Here is a 21,018-nt window from a genome sequence, read left to right on the forward strand (position 1 = left end):
TTGAATGTCGGTTACCTCTGCACGAAGCCGACGAGCAGCGAGTGCAGCACGTGCGCCCGGTAGCGCATGAGCCGAATGTCCTGCGGCTTGAATGTCGGTTACCTCTGCACGAAGCCGACGAGCAGCGAGTGCAGCACGTGCGCCCGGTAGCGCATGAGCCGAATGTCCTGCGGCGTGGAGTCGATGCACTGCCCGTTCTGGATGGGCCGCTCGAACATGTTGCAGAACTCCGTCTTGCTGCCGAGGTAGTTCGGACGAACGAAGTCCACCATGCACCAGTATTCTAGTAGGTTGTTTTGAAGTGGGTAGCCTGTTGAATTAGAACATGTATTATGTATTTTAAGAGTCAAAGGCATTTGAAGCTTATACAGGGTGGCTTTTCTTAGTGGGTCAGTGAGGGCAGCTACCAGATCCCGTGCTGCTACGCGAAAATAGTCTTAGAAAACCTTCCCTCGAGTTCTAATTAATGAAGATTGGCGTTTACAGATTTTGGAAAAAACATACAGGGTGCGAGAAACAGGGAATTTTTGGCAAACTTTTTTTTATGCCAATCGATCCTATTCCTTTCCAGGATCAAAATTTTGTATGGGGACCAAAAAAAAAAATACGGCTAGAAAAGCCACAAATCGAGGAAATTTTTTCCCATACAGTATGTATGAAAATGAAATCTTTTGTTTTTCACATGCTAGTTTTTTATGTCAATCAATAGTTTCCTATGCGTAAACTTAGGGTGTACTTAAAAGCCACAAATTAAAAAAAACCTTTTTCCATGCATTTACTATGAAGAGAACGTGAAAGTTTATTCACATTTTTCTATCTCGTCCATCAGTCATCCTACAGTAATGACTTCATACAGTATAATGGTCCTTAAACGTAACAGGACTCCGTGCCCTAAAGGAAGATGTCAGCAACTTGATAGCTTTGCCAGGTTTCGTGGAAAAATGCACTATCTGTATCTTTATAGTAAGTATTTATATTATCTGTATTTTTATATTTATCCCAAATAGTTCTAAGCTACCCTCCGGCCCGGGGTACCACAGAAAACCAGCGCTGTGGTATTTATTTATACCAGAGCATATGCTGAGTGGCGTCCTTTTGTAGCCACTATAGCAGCGCCAAAATTTATGTTGTAATTCCTTACCCCTTACCTTACTCCTTTTTCTATAACTACCATGTACCTAGCTTTAAGTGTTTAGTGAGTAAGTTCTTTTTTTGTAACTGAAGTGGCGCTGTTTGTAGAAGGTTTTTACAGTAAATGTCTTTTCTTTCTGCCTTTCAATGGCCATCGATTTGCGGAAAATACCCAGTAGAACAAAACTAGTAATAGCACAGAATAAATAATACACACACACAGAAGATTCACTCTAACAAAACGCATCTATTAAGACAGATATGACCGCTAGGTGGCGCAAGCGCGAGCAGGCGTCCGTTCCGTAGCGGTGCATAGCAACTACTAATGCTAGACACCAAAATTGGTGTGGGCCGCATGTACTTGTAGCGATGCGACGAAGTGAGCCACGCCTGGTAATAGGTGTCTTACCAGTAAGAACGACTCGACGTTTGGTCCTCATTTGTTTCAAGGCGTATGATATGTTAGAGTGAGAATTCTTGATCCTGTGACCCTCGTCGCAAATTACCAAGTCCGGCCCGGGTTTCACTAGCGCTTCATACATTTCTGAAACGAAACCAAAAGAAACAAATAAATGCTTTTAGCATTAAATCAGGGATCGAATACCAATATATTTCTCATACAAACTAATCGGTATTCAATTTTGGTATCTCGGTTGTTTATGTATATTTTTCCATTTCATTGTGGTGATCTGATAACTCAGTCCTTACTTAAATACCATTCTACAATATCAAAGAAATATTTCAAATGCTACGTGATATTTTTCTTCTTCATCTCTTCTAATTTCGGCCTCGAGCTTGCATGCCGCCTCGCCGTCCTCCAGTTTAGAGTCGTCGGACAACTTTGAGTGGAAAGCATCGGAGCCCTAGAAAAGTAAAGACTAACCGTCCAACAGTTTCTTATCCTCGTCAGTAGGAGCGTCCTCACTCTTCTTTTCTTCCTTCTTCATCTCTTCTCTAATTTCAGCCTCGAGCTTGCACGCCGGCTCGCCGTCCTCCAGCTTAGAGTCGTCGGAGAGCTTCGATTGGAACGTAGCGTCGGAGCCCTAGAAAAAATGCCTGTGTATTATTGCACGCCAAAATGCTTCAACATATACACTTTAGATAAAACTTAGAACTTCCCTGATCGTCAAAATGTGGTTTATCAAACCAATACAAACGTCAAAGTGTGAGTCAAAGACTAATCAATCTCGTAGTATTATTACTTCAATGTTGATTGTTGAGCTTGATAATTCAGTTGGCTCAAGTGATGTCTACATTTTTATATTCACGTGACAGTGACGCGATCAAAAGTTATGTAAAGATGCAGTGAATAGTCCTTTTTCATGCTGAGCAGGCGTTACAGCTCGTAGCCAATCATGAGGACACCTGTTCGCGCCCCTTTTCATTCATTGTCATTCACATTCATCCATCTCGCTCACTCTTTCTTTCATAATCATATTCGACCTCATTTTCATATCACCCGCCTTTTTGCCGACCTACTTAAACGCAATAAAGAAAATCAGAATAATTTGAATATATCAAAATAAAACACGCATTTTTGGTCTTCGTGAAATAATTATACTTTTAAGAGAGTGATAATTTTGAATGTGAAGGAGAGAGGAAAACAGAAGACACGAACCTATCACGGCGGCCGCCCCAAAACCACGGAGTTACACCGAGCAAGTACGGTCGGCCACATAAGTCCATCTAGTCATTCACAGCCATAGTCCCATTATTTTCGGACTGCGTTTACGGCTGGTCCTTCAGCCTCGCGTCCACAACACCAGTTCTAGTTCAGCAAACCTTACATATAAGAACCTAACCTGAGTATCCTCGTTGAGTGTGTCCGGTTTATCCTTGTTCTTCTCTCGTTCTTCCCTCTCTTTCTCTTCGGCCTTGAGCTCGGCTTTCTTTTTCTTACGAGGCTTCTTGTCCTTCTTCATGCTGAGCAGGCGGTACAGCTCGTAGCCAATCATGAGGACGCCACCGGCCGTTGTCCATTCCTAGTTTGAAACAAGCAACGTTGAATTATTCATAATTCTATAGTGAAAATTATAACATCATCATCTGTCGAGTACAAAACCTAAGAACCAACCCTGGTGTATTACAAATGCTTTACAGAAAACCGCAAATAAATCGGTTTTGTTTTGGGAATATTTTGAAACATTGATTTGTATGCAAAAACACACAAACAATTAAACAGCCTCCCACCCTAAAGTCATATACCGTCTCCATTCCGCCGGGGGTAAAAAATAGAAGTCTTGTCGTGAGGAAATTCGGGGGTAAAACAATTTGTTCGGGCACTGTTCCAACTTTTTAACAATTCAACCATAAGGGTGGTATTCCTTTTGTACAGTTTTTTTATCTAATGTGCATTGCGTCTCTCTCTCATTAAGCAAAATGTGAGATGCAAATACACATTGGACAGATGGAATACCATCCTACTGGGGAACATTACGAATGTATCCATCAGTTTTGAATTCTATTGCTTTATGTTATTTAGAGCCACCATTGATAAAGTACGCATTGCAATCGCAAGAAGATTGTTTATTTAGTGACCTTGACAACTTTGGCGCGCATCTGCAGGGTCTTGTGGCTGTCGTTGAGCACGTAGATGGGGAAGCTGCGCGCGCGCACCTCGCCGTGCGCCGCCAGCGGACTCGTGGCCGCGTCCAAGGGTAGCCACATATTGAATTCCGCCACCTGACAACACATAATATGTTTTTCAACACACTTGCTCAAAACGACGTTTTTATTCCACCGATTTTTGGCTCATAATCCTAGATATTAAACACGCGTGCTCTTTCAGTGTATTATTCCACTCGTGCTTTTTCATTATATTATCCGACTGAGTTAAGAAGCTAACTGATTGCTAATAATATGCATGGAAAGGGAGCCTTTTTTAATTGGTCGGATTGGCGGGCACCGGCGCGCTCCTCGCGCCTGCGCGGTGCGCGGCCCGCCGGCCCGCCCGCCGCGCCGCCCGCGGCCGGGGCGAGGGGCGGCCGGCAGTACGAGTATGACAGATGAAACACACAATACTAACTGTTTTAACTATTAAAATTTGATTAACATGAAAGTTTCTTTTTTTTCTCGCAAGTGTGTTGAAAAACGTCGTATGAAACGCGTGTGCATTGGTCATTACACACATCGGCTTTCTTATTGCGCGCTCGCTTACGCACAATATCGCCTCGTGTGTAATGACCAACTTAGCACACTTGTATCATAATGTACTATTTATTAATAGTGCTCGATAGTATCGTTTATGCCTTTCGAGCTTCTTAGATACGTCCCACGTGGAGGGTTCTGCTCGAAAACCTGGGACTGCCGCTGACCAAGCCCAAACAATAAAGCGCCGCAAATACTCTTTTTAGGGTTCCGTACATCAAAAGGAAAAGGTCTGTCTGTCCATCTGTCACAGCCTATTTTCTCCAAAACTACTGAACCAATTAAGTTGAAATTTGGTACACATATGTAAGTTTGTGACCCAAACACGGACATGTAACGTAAACAAATGAATTTTAAACATGGGGGCCACTTTTGGGGGGATATGAGAAAATTAAAAAATAAAGTTTTACTATATTGTGTTACATATCAAATAAAAGAGCTCGTTGTGAGAATCTAATTTTTTTTGTAATTATAAAATAAATAGTTTAGAAGTTATTTAATAAAATTACATAAAAATTACCCCTCCCCCCACCTCCCCACCCCTTATCTCCGAAACTACTGGTTCTAAAACTTTGTGTGGAACGAGTAATATGTTGGTGATTTCTTCAAACAATATGGTGAAATGAATGTCTATGAAAGTAATTCAACTCGGCAATAAGACAAGAACGTAGAAGTAGCAGTCAGCAATGAATGCTGATCATATTTCTGCATGAGCGGGTAGTATAAAGAAACGTGGTGATTTAACTATTTAAAAAGCACTTACCCAATTTTGCAAAGTATTGATAGGCATGATACACAGCACAGTCTTGGAGCTGGTGTGCCTCAGGAATATATCGCAGAAGCACACAATTTGCAGAGTCTTCCCAAGGCCCATGGAGTGTGCCAGGATACACCCGAAGCCAGTAGATGTTGAAAATCTTTCAACAGACTCGATTATGTTGTCGAATAAGAATCTGACGCCGCCGATCTGAAAATTGAGTGAGTTATCTATCAAGGTTTAGGAATTTTTACACCATGATTTTAGTAGGTATGCCTCGTCGAGAACCTTTCGCCGCGCCGGGAGTCTCGGCAAAAAACCGACCCAGTCGGAGAAGCGCAAGACGAGACGAGAAAGGTCCATCTCGGGGTCTCTCGACGAGTGTGAACAGAGACAGACAGATTACGTTTTATACACGATTAGGAGATAGTCCATTCTAACTCCAAATTAAGTTGTATAGTTGTATTAGTTTTTAAATGCTGCTCTGGTGTATAATTAGGTAGGCTTAAATTGAACTATAAAATAAAAGACTATAGTGATGCGATGTAATAACTATGTCAAAAAAATAAGGAGCCAATTTGATTGACGTTGTGGCGTCTGAATCTGGTTTTTCATTGGGTGAAACTCAAAAGAATCCATTACTGGGTAGATAGGTATCTGGCATCGTCTTTACAATTTTTCCATCATAAAAAAAGTAGTACCTGATGGGGTTTTATAATGCGTGCAATCTGAGGGGCTAAAAAGATGTCTTCTTCATTTTCGGGATGTCCAAGATTAATGAGTACTCGGCCTTGTTCGTCTGGCGTGTTGTAGGCGTCATTTACGTGGAGACCTGAAAAATAAAGATTACTTTATAAAAGCCGTAGACAAATTAATAAGAGTTTGTCTTTGCATAGCTTAAAACTCAATAGCCGGGTCCACACAGAGCGAGCATACGCGCGAGGCAATTTCCTCGCGCACAAAACGGCCAGCGTAGACGTGCCTCGGCCGAAGGGCGCGCGCGAGGAATGTCTAAAAATGTCGGATACAACACGCGTGCCTCGGCAGAGGCACGTCTACACTGGCCGTTTTGTACGCGAGGAAATTGCCTCGCGCGTATATGCTCGCTCTGTGTGGACTCGGCTAATCAACATAAAAATTCCATATAATTATCAAACGTTTTACGAGAATCAGTTGAGAAATGCGACCTGTGGAGAACACCCCGAAAGATTTACGCAAGCATTTTTGCCCCAGCTGAAACGGAGACGCCATACAAGGATGTGTAAAATATACGCTATATGTTTTGTGATAACTGGATTGTCCAACGTTAGCGCTTGGGTGTTTATTAAGTTGGAAGAAAAGTTCCTACATTAAAACCCATTTTTAGTCACCTGTGAGTGACTAATCCGAACTCTAATCACTACATAGTAGGAAACAAAGTCGCTTTCCGCTGTCTGTCTGTCCCTATGTATGCTTAGATCTTTAAAACTACGCAACGGATTTTGATGCGTTTTTTTTTTAATAGTGTTTCAAGAGGAAGGTTTATGTGCATAATATGTTAAGGTTTACGCGTGCGCAGCCGGGGCGGGTCGCTAGTAAAAAATATTTACCAGAATTATGAGGATCTTCCTCAACCTCCGGGCTCTTCGGGGCCTCTGAGTCGGACAGCATTATGCAATCATCTGAATCGGACCCCGACGACGAAGACTCCTCTCCACTGCTGCTGTCCACGATCTCTACCACCTGCAACATAAGGTACAAGTTTAGTTAACACATTCACTGCTAGCGACCCGCTAGGCGGGTTCTCTGTTCGTAGGCTCTTTTCGCTACATACGATTTTTCCTGTGATATCGGCTATGCTCGTAGCGCGTAGCGCTGGCACTGAATGTGTTAAACCGTAATCTTTCTGAATCCTCCCGAATTGGGCCGATTTCTGGCGAGTCATTGAGAAATGCGTCTAAGGTCGTCTCGCCATTTCTTATTGAGTCTACCACTCTACCGCTAAACAATATTACTATTACTTGTTAGTTGAATTATCCCACACAAAGATATAAGTGGCGTTCATTAACATTAGGTAGTTCCCTTTTAACAAATCTTGTGTACCTACTTACAGTACTTACACAGTACCGGTTTAAAATTAAAAGCATGAAGTAAAAATGGAGGGTTAAAGCTTTTTTTGATACTGAGGACGGAAGGAAACAAGCTGACGAATCGCCTGATGGCAAGCGATTACCGTCGCCCATGGACACTCGCAACGCCAGAGAGATTGTATTGGTAAATTGGCTTTGCGTCAAGGGCCTATTTTAGATTTAAGCTAGTTATAAATTCAGTTTAGTATTTGTACAATTTTGCAACAGATTAATGATCATGAAAAAGCAGAATAACCCACCTCTTTCTTATCACTCTTTTGTTCTGGTTTCATGGACTTGGACGCCCCAGACGTCGTAGGCTTCGGTATCTTGGTCACCTCCACCTGACCTGACTTCATTGTGGTCTTCTTCGTTTCGCCAGACGGCAGCTTCACCAATACTGTGTTTGGTAGGCTGTAAAAATAATATAAATGTCAGAGAACCAAAAAAATATGATAATTTATGTTAAAGAGTGGTAGAAGTTTCAGAAAGAAGTGCACATTCCATTCATATTATTAAATGTAACTTCAGACATTAACTTCGATACAACATTGTATTAAGGGGCGTCCAGATCAGGCGAATGCGCCGCAAGGTGATGTCTGCTTAAAATTGAGCACCTAAGCGTAAAGCGTTTGCTAGATGGTCGCTGACAAGCCTTCAGACCGTCTGACCTTGGTAATGTTTGTATGAAATTTTGTTGGAAACAACTGTCTACACGGTCCGTCCAGACCAAGGCCACGCGGTCCGAGGGGCTTGTCGGCAACCATCTAGCAAGGGCTTAACTCATGCAAGGCACGTATGACGCACGCAATCTACAGCAAACGTCCATGCGCATTCACTAGCTCTAGAGTCCAGACTCTGGACACACCTTGAAAGAACCAGGTAGTCCAAATAAAAAGCTACATTCTGACAAAAACATGTTTAGAAATACATACTTGAGCTTTCCAGGCCCTTTCTTCAATAGGGATGAGCCTCCTTGTAATAGTGATAACGTTTTCTGGTGTATTTTGTTCTGCCGATTTATTGCTATTTGTCTTTGTACCTGAAAAAAATATTCAAATATATTAAACAAGGGTGTACATGTAGGTATCAATTGAAAAATAAATAAGAAATGTTGTTTGAAAGTAACTAAACTATATTTCTTACATCTTACATCTTTGATCTTTGGTTCACCTTGTTAAGGTACTATTCTGACTAGGAAATGCTCCCGGTACTAAGTTTGTATGGCGAGAACCGGGAATTGCCGGCTCCAGTACTGTATTTGTATAGAAAAGAAGCTCTCCCTAATTCTGACTGCATCCTACATTCATCCATCCCATTATTAAAGTATATTTTGTAATTATTACCTCTCTGATGAGCCTCTGCTGCTCCTGGACTCTTGCAAGACGCTCTGACTCCTGCCGCTGTGCAGCCAGGGTAGATGCGTCTAGGTTCTTCTCGTCCATCACATCTCGGATGTTTCGTCTCATATTGAGTGCATTGGTGTTTTGTTTTTTCTAAAAATAAGAGGTTTTATCAATTAAATACAATAATACAACATAGGTAAGCAAAATTCTATACAAGTAGTCACAAGTAGGCAACTTTGAATAACATCTAGTGATTAAGCTCATAAAAATACAAGTAACACTCACATCTTCTTCATTCTCTGACTTCTTTTCTTCCTCACTGGGTGGTTTCTCTTCTTCATCATCTTTCTTTATTGGCTTAACACTAATCTCACCCATTTCTTTCAACTTTTCCGTAATGTCAAAATCTTGACTGTTCTCCTCATTTTTCATGTCTAATAATTCATCTGCCTTTTCTGGACACAACTCACTCTCTTCAACTTCTGAAATCTCCACATTTTTAGTTAAATCTAAGTCACCATCACTAATAATATCACTTATAGATAAAGTTTTTTTCTCTTCGGGTAAAACTGCTTCGGCAGGCACAAGCTCCGGCTGTGGACTGGCGGGTTTAGGCGGCTTTTCAACAATCTTCTTACTTTGTACAAAATCACCAGTCTCTGGATCTATGTAACTTTCATCCTCCTGGTTCAACTCTTCAACGGCAGTTGGGTTAACCACAAACTCCTCCTCTGACAAACCATCACTGTCCGATTTACTGTCCTCACTTGAAAAATCACTTAACTCTAATATATTGTTACCAACGAGACTTCTTATAGCTACACCAGTGTCTTTTTTGAGTTTTTTCGTGAAATTGTGAAATTGTTTGACTGCTTCTAGTTTTCGTTTATTGCTCATGGGCCGCGGGCGCGGGTTGGAGCGCCGGCGGCCGCGCATGGCTGCTGCCTGAGCAAAATGCGCCCGCTGTATCCTGGCTATAGTATCATCGTCATCGTCACTGTCCCAAGTGTCCTCATCAGAACCCTCTTCGTCGCGACCTTTTCCTTTTCTCTTGTTGCCAGAACTGCTCCCGCTCACGTCACTCATGGTTTTCTCGTTCACGCTTCAAAATCCAAATATCTCGTTCATGTCCCGCGACGCAAGTGGAAACTTCGTACTCAAAATGCCATTCTCATACAAGATATCCTAAAACAAATTACATACAAAATTAACTGAATTTTATATTTAAAAACATTGCAATCGTTTTTTATCATATATTATAAACAAACATAACACATCTCTCTTTAAGATCCTTACGTTCTTTGTAGTTATTTCACGGCTTAAGAGAAATTGTTATAAATAGGAGGCGAAATAAGCCGGATAACACCCTATAATATTCACCTAAAACAATTCCTCAATTCGGAAAACATTACTTTATATTGTTGTTTAATTATTAATTATCACTACAAAATAATATCTGCAATTAAATTTTAGGGAAGCCATTACTTCCGCAGTAAATAGCCTATTCGACAAGCGTGTGTTTACAAAAATTGTCAGAAGATGTCACAAGAAAAGCTATGAGATGACTCTTGAGTGACCTTAGTTCTTAAGGTGTGTAATTGCATGTCATTTGATAGAATTGTGCATGACACTTTAACCTCGTCATAAATAAATTGGGATACAAAACACATCCTTGTTGACTTACATCAATACGGTGTAAGTTACGGAAGCAATTTTTTTTAGACAATGGCAACATTATTGATTTTATTTAGTGTTGTCATTCGCAAACCATAGAGTCGTTGCTTATACTTTTCTAAATCATTACGAATAAAAAAATGTTAAGAGACGAAAACAAACTCACTATTTTTGTTATGTTGGCTTTCATGATTACTTATATTAATTTATAAACAACTTGAGTTAAAAGAAATACGGAACCTATACGGGTTTTTTTTCGGTGAACTGTATGGAAATAGTAGATTGTGTCACAAGGGCGCAAAATGACATATTTACAGCGAAGGCGTACATTGAATCCTAAACGAAGCTAAGGATTCTAAAACAGAATCCCGAGCGTAGTAAGGGATTAAAGTGTCAACGCCCAAGGTGGAAACAATTTTGCTACCATGTGACACATACTGATACTGCTTTTCACATCAGCATCACATATGAGGAAATTATTTTTTAATACAGTTGCTCAAAAAGTGCTACTTTACGTAGCTGTTTAGCGTGCGGAATGTTGGTTTTCGCGAACTAGTGCTTTTTACTTTTCCAATTATTTTTTTGAGGAAACGCCTGTCAAAGAAAAGGCGTTTTTTCTTACTTTTACTACCTAAGAGGCGTTTTAAGTTTCCAAAGTTTTTATTCCTTACTTGTTGTTTTTATTATTTTTTCGCAACTGTATTAAAAAACGTCGTTCGATACACGCGCGGAAATGTCATTCTTCACTCGTCCCGAGTCTTGCCACTCGCCTGCGGCTCGTGGCAAGATATCTCGGTACTCGTGATGTAACGACATACTTTCCGCACTAGCATCGAAATGTACAATTTTTTTATTTGCAGATTTTCTTTGCCCTGCCTGCCACAGCAAGCCTGCTGGTTTGCAGGTTGGTCATAAAAAGCTTAAATATCTAAAAATAATTTGTCATGAAATGAAAGGTTACTTACTAGGTATAACCCTTACTGTAACTGACAAATTCGAATAATTGCATTCTGTATAAAAATGCTATGTTTGATATGGAATGATTATATTTGAATTCTTCTTTCTTTATAATTATTTTATTATAAAAAAGGTTAAAAATAAATAGTAAATAAACAAGGATTTAATTGATGCTCTATTTACATTCACAAGTATGAATTGTTTTTTTTAACAAGTAAAACTACAGTTTCTTCCAATGATTTATGCTGCAGCACCAACAAGTCGCTGCTCTCGTTTTCGCAGGCGGCGCTCACGCTCAAATTCTTTCATGCGCAGAACATAGCTGTAATCATTTAAAAATAAATTAAAAACAGTTTTCTTAGAAATTATTTAACATTTTTTGAAAATAGAGATTTTAATTTATTAACTCTAATGAATAATTACAGTAAATTTTTTCTTGTTTCAGATTCATTTAACTCAAATATGCTACCAATATTACCATTGAAATGAAACATTAAATTGTCAATCACTTTATCTTGCCCCAAGGGCGTCACCAGCTGATGGGCTAGGGGCTAGGGGGGGGGAGGGGCATAGATTTAGTTAGAAATTTTGTTTCACCCCTTGGCGATGCCCTTGTCTTTTTTTTTATGGCTTTTCCCTCTTGTGGGTTTTGGCAGGAGGGATTTTGCCAATGACGAACTTTTATGACGTACAATGCACGAAGAGAACATTCGGTGAATAAAATAATATTGATTTGGCCATGTCTTGTCCATTGAGAAATAATAAAACGTTGTTTCCACAGGTCAAGCAAGAAAAGGTAGAATTGTACATTTTCCAAGATGTAACATTTCCTCAAATGCTACTTTCAACTGTAACTAAACAAACTGTAACTGTACTACTGTAGCATTACATGAGGTTCTAAGTAGGTATGGCTTATCAAATCATGTATTAAAGCTTTGAATTATATAATGAGTTATAATCATGGTTACAATCAGAAGTTTTATCTAATTTATAAAAAATCTACATATCTATATTAATTATGGTTGGGGAGCCCAAGAGGGGATTTTTGTAGTTACTCGAGCGTGTCAGATTAATATATGAGTGATATCTTGCTGCCCCCGTGGAGTTTACCTTAACCACTTTTAGCAGTCTATGTTGAGCCGTTGGTAGGTGGGGGTTGGTGTGGGTTCAACAACTTGTAAAGCAGATTGTGAATTTGGTCATATCATCTAATCTTTCCATTCCAATAGGTCTCTACTACGCTCGAGTAACTACACATTTAGCATTGCCGGCTCCTAGTGTGACTGAACGATGAGAGAGAATCAACTAAGAGGTACTTTTATTGATACTTCATTTCTTCTTATTTTATGCAGTGATTTAAGGGACTGTTGAATGCATGCAAGTTGATAAAAGTCATCACATATTTTCCATAATCATTCCTAGATTGGCTAAATCACTCATTGAACTCATTCAGCATCTATAACCAAAAATATGGCACAAATAGAAGGAACTAAGATTAATTTAGAGTCCATCTAAGTCAACTTTGGACCAACTCTCAACAATTTTCATAGAAATTTGACATTAAGGATGACATTGCCACACTTTGTCATTGCAAATTCCATGCAGTTAGCTTGGTCTGAATACACACAAAACAATATAGTTAGATTTCCAGAATAATTGTCACCAGAACTTAAAAATTATACAGGGCGGCTAAAAAATAAGTGTATTCCCGTTGCCAAGGAGGTTTTGGGATTATACTGGGATTATGGGACCAAAACCGAAATCATGAAAAAAAAAATTACCCTCCCATAGAAAATGGATCAACCAAAATGTAGGAAACAGCCAAAAATTTTTTCGCGATTTCGGGGTTGGTCCCATAATAAAAGTTGCTCAGTATAATCCCAAAACCTCCCTGGCAACGGAAATGCACTTATTTTTTAGCCTCGTGTATATTAAAAATGCTAAGAATCCCATGGACCGCAATGAGAACAAATGAGTCCATTCTGAGAGAACTAAAAATCGCCAAATGACTCTCAACAATCTGCGAGGAGAGGGCTCTCAGATTCTTTGGGCACATAATGCGATCGCCACACCACAGCCTCGAACGTGACATCATACTGGGGCAAGTTGAAGGCAAGCACGCTAGAGGAAGAGCCCCGGCAAGATGGTCAGATTCCATTAGACAAGCATGTGGTTCCATGCAGAGGGCAGCCCACATAGCCCTTGATCGCGTTAAATGGAGGGATATAGTTCTTGGTCACGATCCTCAGTCATGAGGGAACGACGAAGAAGAAGAAGAAGATAATAAAAATATTTTTCGTATGAAATACAACGAATATAAGACCAATACTTAATACTTACTCTTGTTGTTCACAGTTCAGATAATTATGTTTTTCATGGGCACACTTGTAAAGCATTGGCATCTTATCGTATCTGCACACTTGGTATTCTAGTAAATGGTGGGCACAGTAATCGCGGAATTTCGGGGGGATTCGAGCGGATACTAGATCCTCCTCCTTCGCTACCATTTCTGTAAAATCAACAAAGTTTGTGGTTATAACCTGAAGAAAAACAATTATATAATAGGCACTAAAACTTGTACCAGACCCAACGAACGATTAAAATTATTGAATGAATGAAGTACGAAGTTGTTTTGTGCCAATTTAAGTGTATTTAATCCAGCTTATCAGGTGAATACCTCGTTGTTTTCGCTGAAATTCAAAACCACTTTGCACGTCGAAGGTAGGCTTTTCATCCATGACAAGCCCCACATCGCGAGCGTTTAATGACCCCATGATCTGACCCATGATTAGAGTTTAGCCAGAACTGGGTTTCAGGTGAACAAGCACTCGGTAACCAATAATTAAAAATGGTTTGATGTGGTCTGGGTTTTGTTAAATTCCCTTAGATTTTTGATAGGCCATAGACAATATGACATTGACATGACAGCTGTATTTTTTTTTGATGTGACGTTTCATTTCACGCAGTTCAAAGTACCAACCGCAAGAAAATAAATTGAATTTTATCCAAATTCATTAAATGAAAACAAATTACGATACTTATAGTAATGTTATATTATTCTTAATAGCGTAGTAACCGAACTAAAGTAAAATCACTATTGTATAATAAATTGGAAGTCCGAGGGTAGATAAAAAGTAAACAGGAAATACTACCTACACCCTACACAAAAAATGAGGACAATGGTCCCTCGCATAAACCGTTAAGCAGCGGATTCTGCACCTTACTTTATTCAGACTCCTTTTTTACATTTTTTAGGTATTAATTGCAATGGATACTGTAGCAAGGTATAAAACGCATAATTTACATATTTTAAAAACCGTCGGAAAGGGCACTTATGGGTAGGTCATTTTTTGAACACCTGCCTATGTTTAAATCTTTGTTCTTTACTAAAGTCTAAATTGTAGTTTTAAAATATGAACGAACGGTTATTTTCAGAAATGTGTTTTTATGCGAAAGACGTGATATTCAATTAGTAACAATAGTGAAAGATATACAATTGGACATAAAGATACAAGATCACAAGAAAGTAAGTTAACAAACATTTTTACAGTACATATTGTGCTACTTTCTCGCACTAGTGCGTAAAAGAGCACTTTTCGTGCATATGTTGTACGATACACGTGCGAATAGGTAATTCGCAACTTGTGTCGATTTAAAACACTCCCTGCGGTCGTGTTTTAATTTGTCGCCACTCGTTTCGAATTTCCTATTTTCCGCACTTGTATCGTAAATAACTATATCATCATCAACATCATTTTATGGAATTTTTACTTTTTTAAGTACCATAAATACAGTGTTTTTTCACCATGTATCATTTTTTAGGACATTGAAAATGAAGTGGATATTCTGTCAGCGATGAACCATCCCAATATAATTAAATTCTATGATTGCTGGTATACTGACCGTCATGTTATGATATCTATGGAGTATGCTACTGGTGGTAACCTGGCTGAATGCATGTACCATCGCTATCCCAAATTAATTAAACAGCAGGTAAATTTCAGTTTACATTAGATCTTCTCCGATATTTTACATGTGCAGTTCGCCGTCGCGGTATAAACAAAAAGGCGCATTAATAAAAAGCAGTCCTTCACGATAAAAACTTACATAAAGTACTATATACATATACTACTCACTCCTCCTTTCCACTCCTTTTTTTGGACAGTTGTGTAATAACGGTACATCTCCAATTAGGAAGTTTACTACTAAGTAAAAGCCATTTAGCTTAACAAGCACTGTACGAATCGGGTTGTTATCCCAAGAAAAATCTTAATAGCGCGATTAAAACAATTGTAGGTACTACCTGGAACCAGAGATGGGCATTAATCGATTAATATTTTAGTTAACTAATCAATCGATTAAAAATATCAATCGTCATTTTTTAATCGCGATTAATTTAGTTGCGATTAAATTAGTTGTGAGAATGTTCGACTAACAACTAAATTAGTTTTAGTTTCAATCGACTAAATTTCACGATTAAATCTATATTAAAACTACGTAGTCGCCGGTTTTTGCATTTTTTATCTTGCAATATGTAACTACAAGTACGTATGTATGTAACATACGGAGGTACTCGTATGTTGTAACTATGTTAGTTTGGGTAGAATTTTGCGACTTATTTTGAAGCAGATATCTTCATCCGATTGAGCTAAAATTATAGTTTAACTAAATACATATCATGGTTGCTTTTATATTTAATACTAGCTGTGCCCGCGGCTTCGCCTGCGTGGAATTCGGTCTGTGTCAGTAAGCGGCTAATTCACCCCTAATTTATCTCAATGTCCCCTGGAGACGGAACTTAAAGTAAAGTTGACAGATGGATACGCTAGAGGACTGTAGTCCAGATAAAATATTTTACAATTAGGTACCTACCGCCAAAGACAGATATTACTCCGTAATAGATGGATACAGTCTAAGGAAAAAACGTGCCTCGAAAATCACGAATATTTGATTCCCGATCAGATGTCGCTACTACCTTTTGCCTACTCTCGTATAGAGGGCGTTGACGGTTTTGTTTGTTATTATTTAACAATTTTAACGCATATCAGTGAAAGAACATGGGTCAAAATAATAAAAAATAATTACCGCAAATAAAAAAAATCATTTATCCATATTTAAATACATTTTATCGTATTTTTATAAACCTTCATTTTTAGTTTTAAAGTGTGTCGATAGATAGCAGTGAATTTACTGTGGTTACAAATATTACTATGACAGTACCGCTCTATAATATTATATCCTCTTTGCTACCTCTAAATAAAATTACACTCCAAAATCAATATTTTTTTGCCCTTATTCAAATTTTTGACGTGATTTAAACGGCATAGAGTAGTAGGTGTGTATATCGAACGATACAGTACCATTTTTGTATTTTTACGTCCTTGACTGTACCTAGCCAAATCGACTACATAATTCCGAAAAAAATTATTCCGAATTTTAGAATGTCGAATTTTATCATTCCGATTTTTAAATGCTCGACCCATCAAAATTCCGACTGTCATAATTACGAATGATGAAAATCACGAAGATTTATATTTCCGAAAACCCAAAAAGCCGTTTTTTGTGGCAACAGTTCGTTTTCTTGGGGGTCGCAATTCTAACCTAACCTAATCCACTTCTGGCAACAGTTCGTTTTCTTGGGTGTCGCAGTTCTAACCTAACCTAACCCACTTCTAGCAACAGTTCGGGTTCGTAGGTTCGCAGTTCTGTCTAATTTATTTATGCCGAATTTTTATGCCAAAAATATTTTATGCCGAATTTAACATGACGCGGCACGACAGGTACCCGTAATAATTACTAAAACGTGAGTCTTCATTTGAATATCACGGATTTCATTTTTCCGATCTTGTAAAAAACCGAATTTCTGAATACCGAATTATTTTATTTCCGATCGGACAATGATTTTTCGGAATTTAAAAATTCGGAAAAAAATTTTTTTCGGAAAAGTGTAAAATCGGAACTCTAAGCTTTCTGTCAAGTGACAATCGGATTTAAAGTTTTCGGAAATAGCACATTCGTGATTTTATTCCATCGTGTTTTTAAAAATCGTAATTTTGATATTTCGGATTTATAAATAATCGGGATTATGAAAGTCGTGGTTATAAAAATCGGAAAAACGTATTTCGGAATATTTGGGTGTTCCCATCAAAATCATGTCATCCAAATCGGTCCTCCAGTGAAATCAGTCTAAGCATGATGCCGGCGGCCATTTTTTTTTGTTTTCGGAGTGGGAAATGCATCTGCGTAGCGTCTGCCCCTACGACTTGTTGATGGTCATAGCGAATCAGACTCTCACGGGGACCTGTAGGCGCTTGAAGCGGAACGGGAAGTTGCTCAGAATGAGGGGGATACGCAGGATGAACACGGCTTCTCCGTCGCCACACTCTGTCAGGATCTGCGCACACATATGTATTGCGTACGCTGTATTTGGGATCACAATCGAGACTCGCGCTGGCTTGCCGTTTCAGCCGAAAGCGAAGCGACCTGCCTGGCTAGAGCGCCACTGAGTCTCTCACCGTGGTTTTTCTCAGACTCCTGAGACCGTGCCCCTTGTGGCCGCAATACATTGCGAGACTCGAGAAAGATTCGATTTTTTTCGGGAAGGCATGGTAACGCGTATAAGTCCCAAATAGTTTGACATTTACTGAAAAAAGTTTTTTTTTAAGTACCCACCTTCGTGACCATTATTAAGAGGAAAGAGCACGGCCGCTTCTCCATGCAAACTATCTCTATACAAAATTTTATCTAAATCGGTTTAGCGGTTTAAGCGTGAAGAGAAATTAAAAAAGTTTTTTTCATATTTTTTGTGTTTTCACTCGGGAATGGTGTCATTTAGATATCATAAATGAATTCGGCATACCCGATTTATACAAAAACGATACCTAACTTAGCCTAGTAGCTAAAATGATATAGTTATCAAGATAAAGTTTTTAACCCCTTTTTCACCACCATGGGGGATGAATTTTTAAAAACGCTGAAAGTAATTTTCTTGCTTTTTAATATAATAATGATTTGCAAAGTTTTAAGTTCCTAGCTTAAAATAAAATTTGCACCCCAAGACAAACATCCCCTTTTCAACCCCCTGAGGGGTTAAATTTCCAAAAACGTCAAAATTAGTTTTTTTGTAATCGTCTATCATACCTTTCTAAGAATAAGAAGTTTCAAAGCATTTGTAATGGATTCAAACTTTCAACCCCCTTTTAACCCTGTTAGGGGACGAATTCTTGAAAACGCTAAAATTACTTTTCCTTAGTTATAATAATATGCCCATTATACAAAGTTTCAAGTAACGCACTCAAAAAAAATTGATCTCCATACAAACTTTCAACCTCTATTTCACCTCCTTAGGGGATGAATTTTCAAAAACGCTGAAATTAGTTTTCTTGTATTTCAATAATATATCTTCTTACGAAGTTTCAAATTGCTAGCTTAAAATAAATCTTGAACCCCATACAAACTTTCATCCCCTTTTTAACCCCAGGCCCTGGCCTAGCCTATAACCTGTTATAGGCTATAAAAAATTCTCAAATTTTTATAGCCTATAACCTGGCCGTGGATTTTTTCGACAGATTAGTAAAGTTTGCATCAAAATCCGTTCAGCCGTTTTCGTTAGTTGTGCGGTCAAATAAACAGACAAACAGATAAACAGATAAACGGATAAACAGACAAACAGATAAACAGACAAACAGATAAACAGACAAACAGATAAACAGACAAAAATTCTAAAAACTGTTGGAATGTGTTCTGTTATCGATTCTAAGTATCCCCAGCCAATTTTTTTTCGAATATCTTCCATGTACAGACTTTCGACCCTCTTCCGCTTTATTATATGTATAGATGTATAGATACAAAGTTTGATTTATATAATTGTGTTTTTTTAAGTGTTATTTTACTAATGCACAAAGTACCCAGTTCTTATTTACCCTTAGATAAGAGAAATTTAATCCAATTTCAGAGAGATGCACTACTTTAGTAGCAAAATAATAGTGAGAACAGATCTCACTCCTTAGAAACGGTCAAAATATCGTAAGTAATACATGACTATTTTATTTTTAAACATCCGTTAAGATGTCCTAATCAGTCTGTCAACATAGCCATACCGAGGTATTCTATTCAATTTGCTTCTAACATTAGTCGCGAGAAAATAGTCTAACTAATTAGTCGATTACAAAATTTAGTTGTCCGAAATCAATCGGCAACTAATTTAGTTGCAACTAAATTAGTTGCACTCTATACAACTAAGATTGATCAATCGTCGTTTTCAATCGTCAGTCGCAATTAATTCTTGTAATCTTAATCGTTAATCGTTAGTCGATTACATTTTGCCCATCTCTGCCTGGAACAGGGCCATCTAACGTACGTTTTGGTAACTACATAAAAATAAGGAGACTGGTCATTATTCCAAGAAAAATCGTGATAGCGCGATTCAGGATTTTTACTACATGGACGCGAACGAACCTAGCGAACGTTTTGGTAACTATACCAAAACTGTAATATATATAATAAGCCTTATGTTTGTTTAAAGTTAACTTAGAAGTTTGATTTTTATCCCAAATTCAAGGGACTAATAGACCTGAGTATATGGTTATAATTTCAACTCGATACCTTTTCACGCGTTCCCAAGATAAAGAGTCTTGGCAGACAGACAGACGAACAACAAATAAGTGATCCTTGAAGGGTTCCGTTTTTTCCTTTTGGGGTACGGAGCACTAAAAATATACTTACTACTTCTGACTCCTCTGAACATGTCATACTATGAATCTTGGTACCCATCTTGTTTCAGGAAATAATGTTTTTCTTGTCACAAATTCTGCTTGGCGTAAACTACATACACGGTCTTAATGTGATTCATAGGGATTTAAAAGCAGAGAACATTCTCTTAACTGGCAAACATGGAATTTTGGTGAAAATAGGTGACTTTGGAATTTCGAAAATGTTGGCTTCGTAAGTCGCTTTGATTTCTAAGAAGTATTTGATTCTACTTACCGAAAGATGGCGTTGTTAATATTTTAATTTTTTTAGTGCCAAGAAAACCTCAACAGTGATTGGGACTCCTTATTATTTGGCACCAGAGCTATGCGAAGGAAAACCTTATGATACCAAAAGCGACGTGTGGGCTCTAGGATGTTTATTATATGAAATGTGCACACATAAAAGGGCTTTTGAATCAGAGGTAAGTTGCCTTACTCATAACTTTACTAAGTCCTGAGTAACTAAGTACTGAGGATTGTATTTGTTTGGCGGGCTGTAGGTACAAACAAGTTTTTGCCACCATCTTGATATAATAGGTTAAGCCTGAGACCTACACTAGATGTCGCTATAATGCAATAAAGGCGGAGGCCCTAGCCTAGCACCGTACAAAATATACAGGCTGATTGAATATTAGGTGAAAAGTTTCGAGCTTGTACATGGACATACCTCACTTAACTTCGTTTATTTTTTCAGACATTAGTTGGCTTAGTAAAGGCAATAACAAGCGAAAGCGTACATCCCATAGACATGACGATGTATGATAGAGGTGTACAAGATCTTATTGACTCCATGCTATCAATTCTACCAACGAAGCGGCCATCGGTGCAGGAGCTTATGGGGAGACAGGTTATCCTGCCTATGGTGTATAGAGTTTTATTAGACGCTGGGAATGAGGAGTTACTTTATGAAGTTGCTAAGGAGTTCTAAAATTAATCAAAATTCTAGTTTCGTAAGGGCTTTATAACCTCGTTTTATCAACGACGTAGCTTTCCAAGCTGATGTATTATTTTAAATTTTTGGGTATTTGAAAATAATAAGTGCGTGCAGGATACGCTTCAGCAAAATAATTGAATTTAAGTTTAGTAAGTGACATGACGATATAATAAAATGAATAATGTTAATTAAATAAAACAATTTAATGAGTTTA

General features: G+C 38.4%; 3 protein-coding genes across 3 annotated transcripts in view; 1 reads left to right on the forward strand and 2 right to left on the reverse strand.

Annotated features, from left to right (window-relative positions):
• The window catches only part of LOC134743250 (uncharacterized), a 29,128-nt gene extending 18,880 nt beyond the window's left edge, over positions 1-10,248 (reverse strand). Inside the window, exons 1-13 of the mRNA XM_063676659.1 lie at positions 9,870-10,248; positions 8,775-9,674; positions 8,490-8,639; positions 8,079-8,185; positions 7,404-7,557; positions 6,625-6,757; positions 5,737-5,867; positions 5,042-5,245; positions 3,670-3,813; positions 2,934-3,113; positions 2,015-2,174; positions 1,541-1,675; positions 103-310 (exon numbers count right to left, since the gene is read on the reverse strand). Coding sequence (XP_063532729.1) covers positions 103-310; positions 1,541-1,675; positions 2,015-2,174; positions 2,934-3,113; positions 3,670-3,813; positions 5,042-5,245; positions 5,737-5,867; positions 6,625-6,757; positions 7,404-7,557; positions 8,079-8,185; positions 8,490-8,639; positions 8,775-9,575 — 2,507 coding nt within the window. The 5' untranslated portion in view covers positions 9,576-9,674; positions 9,870-10,248. The remainder of the gene's footprint in view (positions 1-102; positions 311-1,540; positions 1,676-2,014; positions 2,175-2,933; positions 3,114-3,669; positions 3,814-5,041; positions 5,246-5,736; positions 5,868-6,624; positions 6,758-7,403; positions 7,558-8,078; positions 8,186-8,489; positions 8,640-8,774; positions 9,675-9,869) is intronic.
• Positions 10,249-11,261: 1,013 nt separating this feature from the next.
• On the reverse strand, positions 11,262-14,007 carry LOC134743204 (NADH dehydrogenase [ubiquinone] 1 beta subcomplex subunit 7). The gene is made up of 3 exons (XM_063676583.1): positions 13,798-14,007; positions 13,461-13,629; positions 11,262-11,442 (listed from the first exon to the last, which is right to left on the reverse strand). Exons 1-3 carry the CDS (start codon positions 13,904-13,906, stop codon positions 11,361-11,363), a joined length of 360 nt encoding a protein of 119 aa, XP_063532653.1. The 5' UTR covers positions 13,907-14,007; the 3' UTR covers positions 11,262-11,360.
• A 297-nt stretch (positions 14,008-14,304) lies between these two features.
• LOC134743205 (serine/threonine-protein kinase Nek8-like) lies at positions 14,305-21,012 on the forward strand. The gene is made up of 6 exons (XM_063676584.1): positions 14,305-14,458; positions 14,556-14,646; positions 14,943-15,113; positions 19,903-20,063; positions 20,142-20,292; positions 20,565-21,012. Exons 1-6 carry the CDS (start codon positions 14,388-14,390, stop codon positions 20,796-20,798), a joined length of 879 nt encoding a protein of 292 aa, XP_063532654.1. The 5' UTR covers positions 14,305-14,387; the 3' UTR covers positions 20,799-21,012.
• Positions 21,013-21,018: the final 6 nt, after the last annotated feature.

This window comes from Cydia strobilella, chromosome 7, assembly GCF_947568885.1.
Source record: "Cydia strobilella chromosome 7, ilCydStro3.1, whole genome shotgun sequence".
Classification (NCBI taxonomy): domain Eukaryota; kingdom Metazoa; phylum Arthropoda; class Insecta; order Lepidoptera; family Tortricidae; genus Cydia; species Cydia strobilella.